The 20808-nt window shown below is 36.9% G+C and overlaps 1 protein-coding gene across 7 annotated transcripts in view; it reads right to left on the bottom strand.

Annotated features, from left to right (window-relative positions):
- Positions 1-863: 863 nt before the first annotated feature.
- The window catches only part of RUNX1T1 (RUNX1 partner transcriptional co-repressor 1), a 171232-nt gene continuing 151287 nt past the window's right edge, over positions 864-20808 (bottom strand). For 6 of the 7 annotated variants that reach the window (XM_058174998.1, XM_058175002.1, XM_058175000.1 and 3 more), the window contains 2 exons: positions 17867-18057; positions 864-6220 (listed from right to left, as the gene is read on the bottom strand). In XM_058174998.1, coding sequence (XP_058030981.1) covers positions 5945-6220; positions 17867-18057 — 467 coding nt within the window. In that variant the 3' untranslated portion in view covers positions 864-5944. Of the gene's footprint in view, positions 6221-14332; positions 15786-17866; positions 18058-20808 lie in introns of those variants that run through there. The other variant, XM_058175005.1, reaches the window with a different exon arrangement.

Below are 20808 nucleotides of genomic sequence, written 5' to 3'. Positions count from 1 at the left end.
GCGCAACTTGGGTGTCTTTGTTTTTAAAGATAAAGATTAAAGGAATGGCAACATCCTCTACAGTCAATAACAATATTTTGAAAATCAGGATAGGTCCAGGGGCATCTTTTCTGATTAACCAATTTTATTTAAAGACATGAGATTTTTGTGAGCTAAACTAACCCAGTTCTTTACCTACAGTCTTTAAGAGTTATTTTGGTGAATTATTTGACATTAAAGCTAATTGATAAGCCGTCTTTTAAACAACAGAAACTTGTACATGCCTGCTAAATTCATATTAGAAGGAGGTTACTCAAATAAAGCTGTTGAGACCTACAGGTAGTTTTTGACTTACAGCCAGATGTTTTGTAACTATTCCAACGTTACGATGGATACCCCAAGTCCATTCCAAAGTTCCAGTGCTTCTACCCAAGATTAAGTAACCAAATTTTGTGCGTTAGGCAACCAGCCAGAGATTACATCCATTTGCAGCATGTGGTTATATGATTTATGATATTTTTGCCCAAACCCGGCATTTACTTCTGGTTTTGGGCAAAAACGTCCAATAGTAAACAATGGATTTGCCTAATGACCATGGTGCTTGCTTAATGACTGCTGCAAAAAAGATCATAAACTTGGGTTGGTCACATGGGTGACCTTGCTTTACGAAAGTCACAATTTAGAACCGTAACGGGCAGCTTCCATTATGGTCATAAATCAAAGACTAGCTGTGTCTTGAACAGAATAACTTTCTGAACACTTGTGATATCAATGTATGGCTGCTTGTTTTCATAACTCTTTCAAAGGAACACACACGCAGACACAAACACACACACACACACACACACAGAGAAAACACAACATAGAAAGAATGGAAAAATATGGATTTTTAACATTTTTTATTACACAGTAAAGAATACAACAATACCTGAATCATACTTTAAAGATTCACAGGTTGACAGACCATACATTACAGTCCAACTAAAGGAAAAAAAGAAGGATTAACAGGAAACCACAGTTCAGACATAGTAGACTTAAAAGCTCAAGAGTATGTTGACAAAAGCATGATGCCTAGTATCCCACCCGCCGCCCCCCTCACCCCAGTGTTAGTCTACCATTAACTTGTGGTACATGTCTGAATTAAGTATTGCACAACAACTTTTTTCTTTTTTCTTTTCACAATAATGTCGCAGAACCCAAAACAAAAATTCAAAATAAACATAAAACAAAAAGAAAACCAAAGTACTTGAAAACAGAAACAAAAAATTTAAAAAAAAAACTGCATTTCAACAGTCTCCAATTTATTTATTTTGTCCTGTCCCTTGAGCAGTTCAGACAACATGGAGTCAACGTTTTCCCCCCTAAATGTTTTCCAGACGTTGGCATGCTTTGCATATAATCCAGCCTTGTACATTTCAAATCCCCAAGACATGCACCGACACACACACGCACGCACGCGCACACACCAACAGGCATACGCACCCCCCACCCCGCACACAATTTTCTTTTAAAAAGTAAGGATAACAGAAGGGTGTTTTTTTTTTCTTTAAAGAAGAGACTGGTAGCCCCTGCCACACGCACACTCAACACACAGTTTCATGACCGAGAAAAAGAGGAAGAGGAGAGGAAGAGACAGATCAGCGGACGCCCTAGTTCTATTAGCGACCACGATTCAGATCTAACTCAATGAAGTTAGCTTTTTTTTATTTTTTAAAATGTGTTTATTCCTACAAATTATACTCTCGCGTAGCCTGTATAATAAGTGACAAGCAAAAAAGGAAAGTAACAAAATGGTTTTTTTTTCTTTCTTTCTCTTCTTTAGGTTTATGAGGTCTGCATTGTTACCAAGAAGTGATATGGTTTGCAGCTGTATGAGCTTAACTTTTGGTATCCTGGTTCTTCGGTGCCCATTTGGTTTGACTAGACTAGACCAGTTTTTTTTTGTTAGCTACTGGTGCAATATACATGCTGTCAGAGGTAGAGTGAAACTTTTTGCCACTGAGGAGACTGTAGCAAAACAGGAGGAGAGGAGGAAGAGGAGGAGACAGAGCTCAGAGTTAGGGGGTAATCTCTCTCTTTTTTTTTTTGTATTTGTATTTTTTTTTCACTCCGGGTGCCCTGAATTATAAAGTAATGAGACATACTGTACTAAACCCTCTTTCACACACTTATGTTCAAGAGCAACAGTGTTGTTTCACATACATCATAGCTTCTAGAGACATAGAATTATGAGATAACACCATATATTTATGTGCGTATGTGTGCGTGCATGTATCTATATATGCACCTCCATACATACACATACATATACATTTTGGATTATTAAACCCTTCATTGTCTAGAGCTCTAGAGGAATGGACTCCAGTGTCATAAGCAGAATAAGAACCAAAAGAGATCGGAATGAATTTGGGAGCACCATGATCAAAGGGAAGATGTTATGTGCTTTTGATTTCCATGTAAAGCAAGGCAGTTGGCAAACATCCATACTTCTGCTATATAAGAGCCAGGTTTCTCAACAATGAGGCAACCTAGTTCCGCAAGCCCCTACGAGTCGTTGTTGTCTGTACGGATGTTTTGTATTTGCAGCTTCTCCAGTTTCCAGCATTGGAAACTCAGCAGAAAATTGGACATTTGGTAGAGGTTGCCTTTCTTGTCCTGGACAAAAGTAAAATGGGGAAAGAGAAAACTCCACCTCAGCTTATACAGGCATTGTCTCACACAGATTTCTAAATCTTCCTTATCTGTTGAATAATACTAGAAGGAACAGTTTCTCCTATCCAGAAAACTCAAAATGTGATTTTAATACTAGTAGTCCTCACCTACCAACTGTAATTGGGACTGGCCTTTCCATTGCTCAGCAATGTCATTGTAAAGTAGAAAATCACATGTTTGCAAGAGACTTATGACAGTTCATCACTTCTGGCTGTAGTCATTAAGTGAATAGCAATAGTAATAGCACTTAGACATATTTACCACTTCACAGTGCTTTACAGCCAGTGGTGGGATTCAAATAATTTAACAACCGGTTCTCTGCCCTAATGATTTCTTCAAACAACCAGTTCACCAAACTGCTCAGAAAGTTAACAACTGGTTCTCCCGAAGTGGTGCGAACTGGCTGAATCCCACCACTGTTTAAAAGCCCTTTCTAAGCAGTTTACAGAGTCAGCATATTGCCCCCGACAATCTGGGTCCTCATTTTACCGACCTCAGAAGGGTGGAAGGCTGAGTCAACCTTGAGTCTGGTGAGAATTGAACTGCTGGCAGTCGGCAGAAGTAGCATTCAGTGCTGCAATCTAACCATTGTGCCACCACAGCTTTATGTACATAATGTAACTGCAACTTGTGAATTCCTGCTGGCTTCCCCATTGATTTTGCTTTTCAGAAGCTAGCTGAAAAAGTTGAAAATGTTGATCATGTGACTGTGGGATGCCCAGATCATTGTGCACTAGTTGCCAAGTTAATCATCATCCCCTGACTGCAGGGTCACTGCAGTGGCCACAAATTTAATGACCAGATGCAAGTTTCATTATTCAGTGCCATCATAATCTGAACGGTCACGGACCAAGTAGTTGGTTAAGTTAGGACTATCTGTAATAGAGATATTTAAACAAAATGTCTGTAGCCACCGAGCAGCCCTGTAACTGAGGGAGTTCTTTGTATTCAAGACCTATTCAATCCACTTTAACTGTATGGCACAGAATTGTTTTTTTTTTCTTGGAGAAAGCTTCAAATAAAAACATTTAGGAATGCCTTCTACAGTGGCATTCAATAAAGATATTAAAACCAATTTATTTCATGGCTTACTTGATAGAAAAGCACATAACCATCTTATTGTTTTCATTTACAAATATTTCTGGCCTAGACAATGGACAATGAAGGGTTAAATGAATGTACATTATGCCTTTGCTGAACATGTTTAACCTGCTGATAATTTGGAAAATAGAAACAATGCTTTCAGAACTCAGATTTTGGTCCATCAAATCAGTCTTTGGCTGACTTCCCTTTTTTTTTGTTTTTGTTTTTTTGTAATAATACTGTAATATAAACCTGGCATTCAGCAGTGTTAAAGCTGTCAATCTACATCTCAGCATTTGGAGCTCTAATCATCATAATTTCTATTTTGTAAAATCAGAAATACCGTACAACCTTACAGTGATAATGCATGCACTGCTTTTTATTAAAAAAGTATGATAGCCTGTTTTATTTTTATTTTTTTTATAAAATACATATTAATGAATTTTGCAAAAGAAAAAAGAAAAAACGAAAGAAAACAAAAACAGGAGGGGAGAGAAAAATTAAAAAATAACCCACCACTATTCTAACCTACAGATAAATTCGGTGAAATGGCTCTAGCATCTTTAAAAAGAGTTTGCCCCAAAAAAGCATGCCTAGGAGTCATTATGACAGTGCAAAATACATTTATGTACATCCCTCTTAGAAAAACACCAATATTTTAGCATTCCAGGAAGCATGCTAGGTTTCAGAATGTTTTTCCCCCTATAAGAGAGTGAAATAGCAGCTCCGAAAGATAGCTTTTTTCCTTTTCTTTTCTTCAGGAGAAATGAAAAAAGGAGGGGGGGTTTCTTTTTTTTTTTCCTTTTCTTTTCTTTTGACCTTCTAGAGAAATATTACTACTACAGACAGATATAAAAGCAGCATAGAAAGTTTCTCACCTACTAGTAATAAAGAAGACTTAAATGTGAGCATAGTTAACTACAATGCATTTTCACATTTGCCCCAACACATTTACAAGGGAAAAAAAAAACACAATTGGGAAACCTCACAGGACAGAAGTGCTTTTACACCAAGAGAACTACTATATTTTTCCTTATTTTTAATTTTTTTTTTTAAATTAATATCCCAGACAGGATGAGATGGAAAGAATTTGGATGAGATCTGGAGCTGGAGTCACTGCATTGTCACCATCGCGGATACAAAAACGGACTAGGCGAAACAGACCGGATGGTCTTCCTCTGTGGAAGCTTGTAAAAAAAGTGAAGGAAATTTTGAAGCTTGTTTTTTTTTTTCTTCCTTTTTTGAGAAGGGGAAGGATAGAGGCAGCTGGTTGATATTTTAGCTGCCAAAATGCTAATTAACTGCAGGCTGTGTTCTTATTTCTGTTCTAAAAAAAAATACAAAACCAAAACAAAACAGAAAAATAATCCCCACTAAAAAAAACGAAACAAAGGACAGAAAAGAAGAGGAGATCTTTGTGTGATGGTATTTTTATTTTCTCTTTGCTGCTCTTTTAAGTCCTTCATCCCACTGCAATCATCTTCCATTTTTCATTCTGTTGACCTGGATATTATTATTTCATTCAGAAACAAGAAAAAAAAATGAACATCTGTGTCTCCTTCTAATCTGCTGCACATCTGCGTGTTTTTGATACGGGTCTTCAGAGTTCAAGTCAGTAACCCATGGACGCTATTCATCTTCTTATTAAAATGTCTGCTGCTTTATCCAATGCTTAAGCCCATGAGGGAGTTTGTTTTCTTTCTTTCTTACTTTCTCTCTCTCTCTCTCTCTCATTCTCTCTCTCTTTCTCGCAGTTAAAAAAAATCCTTTTTTTTGTTTTGTTACAAAGAACATTGTGACTTTATATTATTAGCATTTTTGCTTTCAACAGCAATTAGCAATCTCTTGGTTTGCTGTTTGGTAAAGCATTTTGTTAATGAGGTCACCTAGTTTAAAATCCCAGCTACTGGAAAATAACAGGGAGGAGGTCAAATCTATCATTGTGTGTATGTTCAATCTTCTCTGTTTCCTAAAGAAAAGATATCTTTGTTATCCAGAATAAGTCATTATGACCCGTTACTGGCCTTCTGGGTTTCGCTTCTACCTCAAGATACAATATAATTTCTTTTATAATATTGAAATGTGAAAGTTCAGTAGAAACCTTTGAGTATCTGAGGATGAGGGTTTTGTTTTGTTTTGTATTTGTCTTTAAGTATTTGAAAGTTCAGTCTTAGCGAGGAGTTGACTCTATGGTGCTTGGAGTTCCAGGGGTGTTTGACCTAGGAGTAGCTGCTGGTGGGGTGTCAATGGGGCTCCCGGCTCCACTATTCGGTGTTGCGGAGGAGCTGACTGCTGGTGTCTCCCCTTGTGGCTGGGCCTGTAGAGTCTGTCCACAGAGGTGGTGATGTTTCTCCCAGTCTTTATGTTGGCAAAACGAGCCACAGTAACGTGCAGTGTTGCAACCACTGCAAGTTTCGCTGGCTTTACGGCCACAGTTCCAGCAACTCTGCATAGAGAGATAGGGTGAAAAGAACAAAGGATGTAAAAAAATTGGTGAGAAATTCTATGGGTAGAATGAGCATGAAGCTATCAATTTTGAGAAACTGTGTGAGGGAAGGAGAAAACTTCAAACCAGTTTTAATACATAGAGGAATATCCAAAATATCAAAATCTTGACCATTTGAGAGGCCACAGCTAGGATCTCTTTTAGAACATCTGCCACAATAGCACATAAGATTTGGTAACCTGCACTGGTGTATTTTTATGACTTATAAATAAATTCCACTACAACTGATCCAATTAAAAAATAGTAATATTAGACACAAGAACAGTTTCTTCCCGAACGCCATCACTCTGCTAAACAAATAATTCCCTCAACGTTGTCAAACTATTATAAATCTGCACTACTATTAAACGTCTCATCATTCCCATCACCCATCTCCTCCCACTTATGACTGTACAACTATAACTTTGTTGCTTGTATAATTACAATTTATATTGATATTGATTGTATCCTGATTGCTTATTTGTACCCTATGACTATCATTAAGTGTTGTACCTTAGAATTCTTGATGAACCTATTTTTTCTTTTACGTACACTGAGAGCATATGCACCAAAACAAATTCCTTGTGTGTCCAATCACACTTGGCCAATAAAAAATTCTATTCTATTCTAATAGTGGTTAGAAACCACTGACATCTAACCTTTAGAAAGGAAATGCATTGGTTTTACGAAACTCTTCCTTGGAACCAACAATTTTGGATCTCACCAAACACCCAAACAATGCTCCAGCCATAGTCATTAAATGGAGGAAGATTTAAGACTGAATTAAGCTTTGAAGCATGCTTTGCTCAAAATGGTAAGGGAAGCACAAAAGCAAAATTAAAAAATCCACATATTGATGCATATTGAGCCAAGGTGGATTTCTAGTAGATACCTGGACACACCCATACAAAGACATACTTTGTCTTTCTCTTCTTCCAGGATCTTTTTCAACGTCCCTGTTTTTCCTTGGAAGTTGTGGTGGTCTACCATTTAAAGACTATCCAGGCCCAACCCTGTGCAACCTTCTGAGATCAGAAAAAGTCAGTTAACTGCTGCTACCTGCTATGACCATGATCACATAATAACTGAGTTTTCTGGAGTTTTGCAAAGGCCTTATTATATTTAGGCAACATAGCGAAGATATCAAGATTCAGTTTTATTGCATCAATCCTCAGCATTCGAAAATAACTTGTCAAGGGAAATATTTCACAATTGCATCACCATTTTATACCGCTATAAAAACCTCCATGTACCAGATCTTGATGCAGTAGATTTTGCATGCATTGGACCAAATTTCCCTCATTCAATGGACATTCTGGAATACAATTAATCCACTACCGGTTTTTTAAAAAAAGAGATTTCACTATATTATGCCTTCCTGCAGAAGCCAGGACACAGCGCACTTAAGAAAGAGATGCATCAAATAATTTTCTCATGAAAAACGACTGCAGTCCTTGACTTACAGCTGTAACTGAGCCCAGAATTATGGTCCTAAGTTGTGCTGCACGATCATGTGACCGTGTCTAATTTTATGATCTTTTTTGTGAAAGTTGTTAAGCGAATTCATTATCTGCAATGGGTGGGGTTTTTTTTTCCTCTGGAAACCAGAATTAAATGTCTGTTACTGGCAAAAAAACATGGTAAGTTGTGGTCAGGTAACTGTGAGAATGCTTCAAATAGCCCTAAATGTGTGCTGGATGCGGGGTGTCCCTTGATTGTGGAGGGCAGAATGGCTGCTGTAACTTCAAAATTGGACTTAAGTAGCCCAGGGAGGTTGGCACAACTTCGAAAGGTCAGTAAGCAACTAGTCATAAGTCAAGGACTTCCTGTAATGTCCTTGGTCTAAATAAAACTTCACAATTAACTGTCTGCTGCATAAAAGGAAGGGGAAATGTTGCTATAGATTAGCACAGAAATCATGGTTTTCATGACTCTAACAGCAGAAGTAGATTTTTACGACAGTCATAAACTTTACATAAGTCTTTGACTTTACATAAGTCAGCTGAGCAAAAGAAAGCCAAAACATCTCGTTGCTGAAAGTGTGTGCATGGGGAAGGGAAAGGCTTCTTCCCTATCAAATTAATTTTTTCTTCATCTAGTTCACCAAAATTCAGACAACGTAGTGCTCCTGACAATTGGATAAAAAAAGAAAGCAATTTTTTTGCAATTTAAAAGCACCAGCTTACTGTTTAACTCAAAAGAGAGATATTAAAGAAGATTGGACACTGCTGGATGATGATGATTGGTAGCAGAACTTAGTCACAGGGACCTGATTGCTTATTCTAATCCAGCGCTTCTCAACCTTGTCAATTTCAAGACCTATGGATCTCATCTGGATCGCTGGGAAATTCTGGGATTTGAAATCCCCACGTCTTCAAAGGTTGCCAAGGTTGAGAAACACTGTGGAAAGGGAAAAGTACTTCATATGCAGTCCAGATATAATGGCATGTCATAAGGAGGCGCATTCAAGAGGAGTAAGATACATTCAGTCTGGATGTTATATATGAAACAGTGTGAAGACAAACTCTTCACAGAGTATATTGCAGATGTATACAATAGACAGAATGGGACAAATCGCCGCATCGGTGTTGCTGCCGGATCACCGCAGGCAATTCATCACAGCACAATTCACCACTGGAGAAGGCTGGAAGGAGGGGAACCACCCTCTCCTCCACTCTCTTCCTCTCTCTCCCTCCTTGATCCAGCTTACCCTCTCCCCCCACCAATACCTCTTGAACTCTGTGTCCCAAGTGTTCTTTTTTCTGATCATTTTGTTATGATTTTTTCCCATAATCTGAGCTACAGAAGAGGAGCAGGAGGTTCCTCTCACCTCCGCCATTCTCCCATTATATTACATTAGACTGATGTAACTAATAAAAGGAATTGTCCCATGGCGAGTTACCCCATGATAAATTGGCCCATGCTGTCCCATGTTGCCCCATGATAAATTGGCCGGGGCATGACAACTGGGCTGAGGAGGTTGCATCATGTTGACAGTAGTGAGTTGTCTTGGACTCTATAATAGAGTAGTCAGCCTGGCAAGAAAATAAGTTTTTGCTCCAAAAGATGCATTAGGGCTTATTTTTGGGTTAGGTCTTATTGTCAGGGAAATACAGTACTAAATGTATTCATTTGCCTGATGATCTTAACTGGGTTTTATTTTTGGGTAGGGCGTATACCCGAAAGTGCATTATGAGCATCCTGAAAAATCATGCTAGCACCTTTTTTCTGGTTGGGCCTTATTTTTGGGAAAACACTGTAGTATACAGTAGATGTGATTTTTTTTTTTTTAAATCAGTTTGGAAGAATCACCAAATGCCATTTTGGGCCTGATATTACATGCATTTAGAGATTGAAAGTCTGGGTAGTAGAAACTAGGACTCTGTCACTCTTCCACCCATTAAAATGTTAACTTTTGTCATTTAAGGCCATTCTTCATATAGTCCAAACTCTGACATTTAAGCAGGTTATGACCAAGAAAGAAAATCCAACATTGGCATTTGAAGAAATCTTCAAAGGGATATCTACTTGGTACCAAATTTGGTGAGCGCCAGGCTTAAGTCTTTTTATATTCCCTGGACCAACTAGATGGTCCTACATTTAAAATGCATATTATTGCTTTTCTTTATTAATTTAATTCTCCTAATTCTAAAAATCTGTTATTAACACAGCTGCTTGCAATTACTGCAGGTTCAAGCCCCACCAGGCCCAAGGTTGACTCAGCCTTCCATCCTTTATAAGGTAGGTAAAATGAGGACCCAGATTGTTGGGGGCAATAAGTTGACTTTGTATATAAATATACGAATAGGATGAAGACTATTGCTAACATAGTGTAAGCCGCCCTGAGTCTTTGGAGAAGGGCGGGATATAAATGCAAATAAAAATAAATAAATAAAAAATAAATAATTCTATTTTATGATGGTACTCTATAAATCGAATGTATTATAATTTAAATAATACTCATAAGATACACTCACAAGATAGCTTGGATACTCTAAAACATAACATTTTCAATATTAAACATATAAGTACAGTTCTCCTTCCTGAACTCGAGTGGAAAAAAAACCACTCCAAAATTTCAGAAATTATATTAGTATGTTGGATTTTTCTGGCCTCCCTGTATTGATGCACCATCAATAGATTTTCACTGCGGGATAACAAGCAAGGATGTATTGCTGAAATCTCTTTTTTTCCCATTCAAAAAGTTGCTACTTAAGATATTGAAATTCTGTCCCTGTCTACGTTTCATTCCAAAGTACAAGAATTCCTTGTTAAGTACATAGCCAGCTGATGGCATCTTACATTTCTGCTCCCTGCCAAATAGAAAGCCACCAAAGGGATGCCTGCTGCTCCTTTCCCTCCAGCTTGACTATGCCAGCTGGATCACTGGAGCAAAGCCAGCAGATAAGTGAAATTCCTAAACTACAACAGAAATCCCAATTACCAGGAAGAACAAAGGCCTAAGTCCAAAATACTGTTTTAAGGAAATTAAACATTTAATCGGAGTCAAGTGGCTTCTTTAGAAAACGGTTCTAGTGTAAGATATACTCTCTCTCTCTCTCTCTCTTTTTGGGTGGGGGCGCACAGGAATGTTTTGGCAGATGCAAGAATAGTTAAGTGTCCAGTACTCATACCTACTTTCCTTTCTCTTTCTCCTTAATAGATTGAATTCAGATGTCTGCAGCATTTCTATCTAAACTCATACCGATGAAGTGTGCAGACTAAACCAGGTAATTACAAATGCATGAGTTAGCGGTTAGGTGCTTTTTGTGTGTGTGTATTTGCAGAAATTGTTCCCATCTTTTAAAAACTCTTCTTAAAAGGTGGAATTACTAGCACAGAGAAACAGATGTTTTTAGTGGTTCAATTGCAGGGAACATAGGCTCCTTGTCTGCCATCAGCTGGTTTTGATTCACTGTCCATGGTTTCAGATTCATTCTGAGGATTGGAGGATAGTTCACTGTAATTTTACCATTATTTCATGGGGAGGGGACTATCATGATGAAAAATTATGAAATCACAAACAATGGGACATTTCCAAAAGATTTTGCTGAGTTTAGTTTGTTTTGCAACCCAGCTGTACAGTGTGCATTATTTTATTGGAGCCAAAGCAGAAACCTTATGGAAATCTCAGGGAAAGAAGGAGACAGTGCTAGTCATTAGTAATCAGTTTTATGTCTCTGAGGAAACTTCCCACATCAACACTCTCTGCTAGAAACCACCATTTGAGTGGATTTAGAATAACAACAATTTTGAAAGTTCTGCATCTAAAATTTCCAGGGGTTACTTGTAAAGACAGACTCCTTGGCAACTTCAGTTAAAAGGGTCATGGACCAGGAATGGTAAAGAACTTGGCTTGTGAAACTGAAGAGCTACTCCAAAGAAGTTTGACAATATTGGGTTGGAGAGGCAGTTAGGGATATTGTCATGTCCCCCTAACAGTGGCACAAATATGCCCTGGTAACTGTTTTTGCATGACATAGCCTGGTAACATTTTCTTCGTCTCACTGCCAGCCTACAGCTGAGGAAGCTTAATATCATACTTTGCTGTTTCAGTTCTAGTGGTTTCCCTCTTCTCCTGACATAATTTTAGGTGTGGATAATATCTAGCATCCTTAATAAATGATGTGATTGGTGACACTGTCAAAATCGGATCTACCCAACATCCATTGGCTACTTGTGGTTCTGCAGATGCACATCTCCCTTCCCATTCACTGGGCCCTGCCTCCAAAACAATTTTCTGTTGGGCTGTAGGAGACACATGGCTTCCACAGAGGTATCTGATTGTATAATGCTTGACTTTTTTTTCTTCCATTCAATCGTGCCTGATTCTCAGACACTGTCTGGACAAGTCCCTGCAGTTTTCTTAGCAAGATTTTTCAGAAGTGGTTTGCTGTTGCTTCTTTTCTAGAGCTAAAAGAAGTGACTGGCCTAAGGTCACTCAGCTGGCTTTGTGCCTAAGGTGGGAATAGAACTCATGGTCTGCCAGGTTTTTTAGATTATTTTTTACCCCACCTTTTATTATTTATGGAATAACGAATACTGCACATTGGATAACAAATCTATTTTATTGTATGTCTCCATGCACAGCTACATTAATGGGCAATTGTAAAAAAAACACAAGCTTATTGCTATTAGTCAATTGATTTGAAGCCTTGGGGAAAACATATTGAGGCTATAATCTAGCAGGGCATAGTTATTCAATACTTGGATAAAATTATAGATTGTAGCTTGGAGCAGTATGAAAAGTAAAAAGGAAAGATGTACTAATCCTGTTCTCTTTGGCTTCTGTTATATCGCTAAGGGACTAATATTCAGGAAGTGTTATTTTATGGCAATAAGTGAAAAGAGAGGCATTTCTTGTTCTTCACTAGCTATTTCTCCTAAGGAAGTATTAAGAGTAGTTTAGTGCTCCTGGCAAAAGGTTCTCAAATTTTGACACAGTGGCCAATCAGGGCATTGTGAAGGCAAAAATTGTCATGAATTTGCATGCCCTCCTTCTGGGTCTTAAGTCATAGTTCTGCCTTCGGTGCTTAGAGATGCTAAATCGTATCTGCGATATATTGTCTCATATCGTATGAGACAATAATTTTGTCTCATCATGTGTCTAAAACAACTGTAATAGTAAACATTTTTCTTGTGCAAAGCCCTGCCTGTGTATTGAGGTCTGTGTGTTGATTATAGCCTAAACCTCCTTGGATGTGAATATAAGAAACTATATATAGAACAGTGAAGTTCTACCATATAAATGTATACCAAGTCCTATCTATAAACATATGCTTCAATCAGTGTTAATGGCACTAAAATGTGCTTAACTTTTGCTGGATCTGATCTATGATTACTTAAAAACACTTGATAAACAATGCTGTTCTGTCTGGCTTCCATGATGCACTTGGAATCAATGCAGGGAGAAAAGGCTTAAGAACATGAGTGCTCCCATTAAAGCCTATTCACAATGTTATTTTGCTTTACCTATAGTTACAACTCTATAGTACTGATTCCAGTCTTTACAATCCTCATTTTTACATCATACACATATATCCAGGACATTCACTTCAGGGGTAACCAATGGTATTCCAAGCACAGGAAAAGAGTAAGAAATAATAAGTCAAAGAAATTAAAGGCAGGAGATAAGAGAAGTGACAAAGAAATCCAGCTAGACGGACTTTATACCAATAATGTTCAGTATTCCTCTCCAGATTTTTTTATTACTTCAAACCATAATTGATTGCTTCTGGATTCAGTCCTGAAGCAGAATTGATTGGATTTAGTGAATGCTTGGGGTATGTTTGTATAATGAAGCCTATAGTACTGTCTTTGCTTATGTTTGGATACACCCAAGCTCTGCTGAAACATATTTTTGTTTCATCTTATTATTACACAATAATCCTAGTTCTGAAAGTGTCTACCACTTCAGCTGATTCCAAATCTACAACCATATTATTAAAAACTGAAGAAGCTTCTGGGATGAGAAGCGAAATGTCTTCAAGGAAAAACAAAGAAAGCCTAGGTGCCTTTTGAAAAAGCACCTTTGGGACATATTATTAACCACAAACATTTTTAGAGAGCACCTTTAGTTTCTTGCTAAAAAGGATTCCCTGGCTACTTGGTCTGCTTTTGGTCACAGTTATTACAGCTGTTTATGAGTTACATGTCTTGATATCAGACTATTTGAAATATCTTGTTCTTCCCAAAGAGGCTGAGCTTTTAAAGACGTTGAATAAATTAAAGGTTTTCACGGGTATAGGTATGTAGGTCTTGGCGTATTGGGGTCTTTTCCCATGTAAGGTTGAGAGTATCTTGGCGATGTTTTGATGAGGTCTCATTCGTCATCTTCAGGCTGGTGCTTACGGCTTCGTGCTTGTGCAAGCTTTGCTTTGCTCACACAAGCACAAAGCTGTAAGCACCAGCCTGAAGATGATGAGTGAGACCTTGTCAAAACGTCGCCCTTCAGGCTGGTGCTTTCGGCTTCGTGCTTCTGTGAGCAAAGCATGGTTGGAGCTGCCATCTCTCTATAAATACTGGTGGGGAGGTGGGGAGTGTTGCTGTGAGTGGGTTGTTTGGCTGTGTGGTTGCATCTTGATTGGTAGATGGAGTGGGTGTTTGCACTCACGAGTGGGATGCTACGAAACAGTCAACCAATCTGCAAACACCCACTCCATCTACCAATCAAGATGCAACCACACAGCCAACCAACAACAGCAACACTCCCCACCAGTATTTATAGAGAGACGGCAGCTCCGACCACACTTTGCTCACAGAAGCACAATGCCAAAAGCACCAGCCTGAAGATGATGAGTGAGACCTCATTGAAACGTCGCCAAGATACTCTCAACCTTACACGGGAAAAGACCCGAATATGCCAAGACCTACATATATCTCTCTTCCAAGAGCTCAAACCTTGTTAGACAGGGTTTACATGTTATCCTTGCAACAACAACCCTGTGAAGTGGATTGGCCGAAGGGAAAGAGAGAGAGAGACCAAAGGTCCAAAGTTATTAAATAGGTTCTTTGACTGTAGGTGAATTACAATTACAGAATCTTAACCACTATATTCCCCATGGGTTATCTTCGCATAACAAAATATACATTATATCTATACCTCCCTCTCTGTCTCGAGGTAGGATAATAATTCAGCTTTCCCTGACCTCCACCTCTCTAGAACTATTTAGTCTGCATTTCCCTGAAGTTTCTATTGGCTGGAAATTCTGGAATTTCATTTTCAACATATTGGAATGGTTGCGACCGTTTTAAGATCACATTCACAAACAAAACTGCCTTGGCATAAGTGAAATACATAATGCCAATACATTTTAATTTATATCAAATTTAATTCTACAAAAGATTTGCTAAGAATGACATTTCTATTTCATACACATACACACAAACAGACACACATTCATTCTTAAGTTGTTGTTTTTTTTTAAAGGAAACTTTCAGATGTTGTTAATCAATTCCTTATGTCTCTTCTTCATTCATCTGCTACACATTAAGTTGAAACTCTGGGCATCTAGTCATTACCCAATAGCCTTTCATCTTTGGTGATGCCTGGGACCAATTAAAACCTTACTCTCCCTTAAAGAATGGATGTACATTGCTCCATGCTGTAGATTTTGCCTGTGATTTTTGCCACTTCTTTCAGGATGGAGCAAGGGCTTAATTGGAATTTTTGCACCTAAATCACTCTAGATTTTACCAACTTACTAAACACATAAAATATCGTGCTTAGAATAATTAAAAGTGTGTAAATATTTCAAAGTAGATAAATCATGCGAAATATTTCACATAATTTTAAAATACTAAATTAAGATCTTACAAATATCTTAATTTAGTATTTTAAAAAATATTAAAACCTACACTCACAAAAATGTTGGTACATGTAAAAAGATATGATAAAAAAGAAAGACCATAAACAAAATCTCCCATCAATGTTAAGCTGAAAGAAATTATACTTAGCATCTGTTTATTGGGGGCAGGTTTAATCAAGACTTCCCTTTCCGCATGGATTTTAACATTTCTTTTTTCTCTGAAAGACACAAGAATTCATTTTATCCAAAACACTTTAGGATTTGCAACAGAATATATGATCCTCCCCTCTGTATCTTTACTTCCTGTTATATATGGTGCCATATGTGCCCCACAAAAGCTTTCACTGACATCTTCCAGCCTGAACTAAGGTTTATCATCGTTGTCCCTAATTTACTCTTTGTTGCTCTTTGTATCTGTTTTCTTCTGCCAGATGCTGTTTTCCCACCATTCCATTTACAGAATACCCTGCAGTTGAAGTAATGGATTCAGAAAAGGATCTCACAAATCTGATAGCATCTTTTGTTTGCATTCTAAAAACCTCTTTTTCTTCATTGACCATACAAGTATACTAAAAGTCCTATTTTTATTATATTTATACAAAATGATTTATTTTCTACTGAAATATATGCCCTTTCTATTGGTTGAAAAGTATTTGAAAAGCATTCTATTTTGAATTTTTTAAAAACTATATATATACACCTCAAAATTAGTTAGAAATCCCCACTATAAGTTTACACTTCTAATAATATTTATTTATCAAGTGAGATTTTTTTCAATGTCAATGTAACTATTGACACAAGATGACATTGTTTTATTATTCATTATGACTATGAATATGTCCATCCTATCTACATTAAGGAGGAACCAGCATACAATCACAAAATAAAATATGGAAATTTAGAGTAGCATTTGCAGTGACTGCATGTTAGCACACTGTGGAATACATGAAATCAGAAGGAAAACATGAACTCAATAAATATGATCTAAATACTTTTAAAACTATTTTAATATTTGCATTGGAGAATTCAAAATATCCTTACTTCGAAATCCTGTTCCATTGACTTAGTGGCATTACTCCATACTAAGTGAGCACAAACATTGCAATCTCAGGCTGACATAATGATAATGGATAACTTTATCTTAATGTACAATTTATAGTTTGCATTTTTTTTCCTTCCATCATATCCGATTCTCAAAATCTATCTGGAAAATCCCTGCAGTTCTCTTGGCAAGTTTTTTCAAAAGTGGTTTGACATTGCCTCCTGAGGGCTGAGAAAAAGTGAGTGGTTACTGATTTTATGCCCAATGCAGAACTAGAACTCAGGGTCTTCTGGTTTCTAGCCTAATAATGCCTTAACCACAACACCAAATTGGGTCAAACTTTGAATAATATAGATTCAAATTTCATCCCAGTGAATAGAATGGAAAGTACAAGAGTTAGGAGATATCTCTGTCAATCATAACAAACAAAGGAATGTTTTGGCTTGTTATATGGCAACTCATATGAACATAGGACATACAAGGCTGTGTACAATTACTTAATTTTAAAAATGGCTGGCCACTGCCTTCTTCCTGGGGCTGAGAGAGAATGACTGGCCCAAAATTTGAATTTGAATCAGATTTTTAAACTTGTTATAGTACTTTAATTTGTTTAGGATTTTTGTCGTTTTATTGGCTGTACACCGGCCCTGAATCTTCGGAGAAGGGCGGTATAAAAATATGAATAAATAAAATAAATAAATAAATAAAATTCACTTTTGTACCTCAGAGAGTATTAGAACTGAGATCTGCTTACTCCAAATCAAGTTCCTAAACCTCTAGACCAAATTGGCTCTCAGCTTTAAACATATTCAAAAAATAAAATCAATCAGATTTATTACTGCAACATTATCTAACCAAGGGGTGTCAAACTCAAGGCCCAGGGCCCAGGTCCGGCCGGTGGGATGCTTAGATCTGGCCCATGAAGCCGCCCTGGAAACAGCAAAGGACTGGTCCACAGTGCCTCTGCTAGCGAAAATGGGCTCTTGAACTCCATTTTCGGTTGTGATGGCATCCTGCAACCCTCTGCCATTGAAAACGGAGCTCAGGATGTGTAGTTTTTAAAATTACTCGATCAGGAGGGATCATCATCATCACCAACCTTCTTCTCTTTCTTCTATAGACTAGAAAGTTCCTGATAATTTATGGATTCGCTAAAACTTCCATTGCCAATTCTGATAAATGTATTATTTACTTATTACTGTGTCTATGGTTTTTGGACACAGATATGGCCTTATTTACCACCATGAAAATTCTCACCTCACTAGAATCCTCTTGCTGATTGATCACACTTAATGCATCCTCTGCTGCCTGTCGCTTAGCCTCTGCCACCGTGCGCTCCATTTTAGCTCTCTCCGAAGTAATCATATCATGGGCTTTCCGTTCTGCCTCTGACACTGCCTTCTGCAACTCGGTCATTGCTTGCCGTTTTACTTCATTGACTGCTTCCTCTGTAAACAAAATAAGAAATTTCTCTTGGTTCAGCAAGAGCAAGATCAAAAGACGACTGATTTTTATGCACAAAAGTAGTCAGATTACAGAAGCTACTGATTTATATAATGTCAATATTCTATATTTGGGTAAATGTCTTTGAATTCAAAGACTACATGATACCAGCTACTAAACAATAGAACATATTTTCAGCTTTCTAATTTACTGGGGTCCCAAAGGGATGTTCTATGCTATAGATGATATCAAAGGGGTAATATTCACAAAGCTGTCATAATAAATTTTGATACACAAATGCTCCAGAAATGCAGATCTATAACCACTATGAAAAGAGGACATATTAATTACTGGGAGGAACGGAAAAATAGAAAATGACTAATTAACCCTAACATAAACCCCAGAGGACAAAATAACACAGAAATGGTACAAAAACTTCATAGAAAATTCGGTAAATACAGTAAGAGGTTTTTTTTAGAAATTTCCTCTAACCTGCTTTCAAATACAGTACTTATACTGCAGAGGCTTAGTAGAACAAAAAAGGACAAAATTGGCACAAGTCCAGATTTCACTGTTAAAAGAGTTTTTATGGGAGTTTGGTGGTGGTTGAACTCAATGGGGTTAATGGCTTTTTTCAAATATCTTTCTAGAAATCAGAATTTTAGAACAATGCAAAGAGAGTTGCTAATTTACATTAGCTAGCAAAAATTACCATAATGCAATATTCTTTTTCACAGTATATAACATGATTCGTTGTCAATGAGCTGACTGGGTTTTGTTTGATGCAAGAGAAGTGGAAGATTTCATGTATTCAACTGACAACTAAAACAAGTGATTTAAAAAAATAACACTAACTACTCTAATTAACAAGGAAACTATCCTCCCTCTGATTTAGTGTATCTAATTTTCATCTTTATTCAAAGCAAAATGACAATGATTAATTGAAAATTTAATAAGCACTAATTATTAACTTGGCAAATGTAGTACCAATTAACACTCTATTAAAACTAATTATGACATGTTTCATTCAAGTATTTGCACTTAATTGTTTCACCCACTTAAGAAGCACCTTAATTAAATGTTCTGTTTAATTAAAAACATAAGATTTCTAATAAAAATGTTTAACTGTAAAATAAAAATATTTGAGTTACAAAAGCTCAGTGGTTATAGTGAGATGTACATTATTTTCCAGTACTATAAATTTAGATCTCCTTATCTGATGCCATCCTATTCTTAAACTTATCTGAATTTAAAGCTACAACTTTAGGAATTCTTATTATAGATTAAGTCTCAATAGATTCAATGAGACTTACTTGTATGAAGATAAGCAAATAACTGTGCTCTCGTTAACTGCATAGAGTAGATTGAGAACCTTGGACCTGCATTGGGTATGCTTAAACTTTTGGCTGAAGAACATCAAAACTTCCATCTCATCATCAACTGCATTTGAAACTTGTCTTCGTGTCAATAGAAGTCTGATTTTATATGTGATAAATGTGATCTCCCCACTCTCTCCCGGCAATAGAACTATCACTTTTTCTAGATAGCTGGAAATGTAAGACATTTCAGTGACCAATTTGGATAAATATTTATCAGCTTAATAAACCAAAATGTTCATACAGTTTCTGTAGTAGCATGTAGGCGGTTCTGCTACATTAGTGTATCTGAAGGCAATACAATATATTCAATTAATCAACAATCCATATTGTTCAGGGTATGGAAATTGCCAGATATAGAACCTTTCTCTGTGAAGTATGAGGGGCAGATGCCTTCCCTTTCTCTATCTTCTCACTCTAAAAATGTTTTTCCCCACTGTTGTTTATTCACTGAAGTAACCCAATCTATAGGAATGTGTGGAAAAATTATACAAAAAATTGGAATAAGTTTTTGGAACTACAATTCTCTATTAGCTTTAATGAAAAGTATTGATCTGTTTGATAATTCCGAATAGTTATCATGCATTACATGCGGCACCTTCTGTGTCTGGAACATATGGTTATTAATATCTCACCCTCTTTTAAAACATGTTAAGATAAATATTGATATTGTGCCTGGAGAGGAAAAATGTTAAGTTTATGAAACTTAAAATATGTCTTCAGTTTACCCTCCCGTAAATATTTGGAGGCTATGCAAGTCAAGATTCATTTATTTTGAATATTCAAGGTGAATTACTATTCTGTGTAAGTGGCAACAGGACAATAATTTTTGCTTACGATCAAAGCTGCAGCTTGACTAATTGTATATGCAAATAAGGCAATTTATATTTAAATTATGCATTCCTATTCTAGTCCCACCGGCATACAAAGATCAGCAAAGAGAATTGGTAGGACATTTGCAAGATGTTTGAATATTTATTACCAACTGCAAACATTTTCAGATCCCGTGAAAAAGAAATACATGAAGACAAACCCACAAATGAAAATCATATTATTGTCTTTACAAACGTTTTTAAAAAGAAGAAGTGATTACAGGCTTTTTTATGTGTAATTACCAATCACATTTCTATTTTATAATATTTTGTGTAACCTGAAAAATTACAAATATTAGTGCTTACCCTTGGAGCCTAGAGTTTTATAAGCATACAGTACTCCAAAACATTACTAAAGCAGTAATAATTAATATCAACTAATATTTATTAGAACTCAACCAACATATAAACCTAGGGTCTGTTTATTGTGGTTCTGAACCCAAACTTCAGCTGAACATGCTAAATACATCTTAAAAGTAGGGTAATAGTCTAGTAAAAGGGACATTTG

The sequence above is a fragment of the Ahaetulla prasina genome, chromosome 3, assembly GCF_028640845.1.
Source record: "Ahaetulla prasina isolate Xishuangbanna chromosome 3, ASM2864084v1, whole genome shotgun sequence".
Classification (NCBI taxonomy): domain Eukaryota; kingdom Metazoa; phylum Chordata; class Lepidosauria; order Squamata; family Colubridae; genus Ahaetulla; species Ahaetulla prasina.
This window is presented reverse-complemented; position numbering and strand designations above follow the sequence as displayed.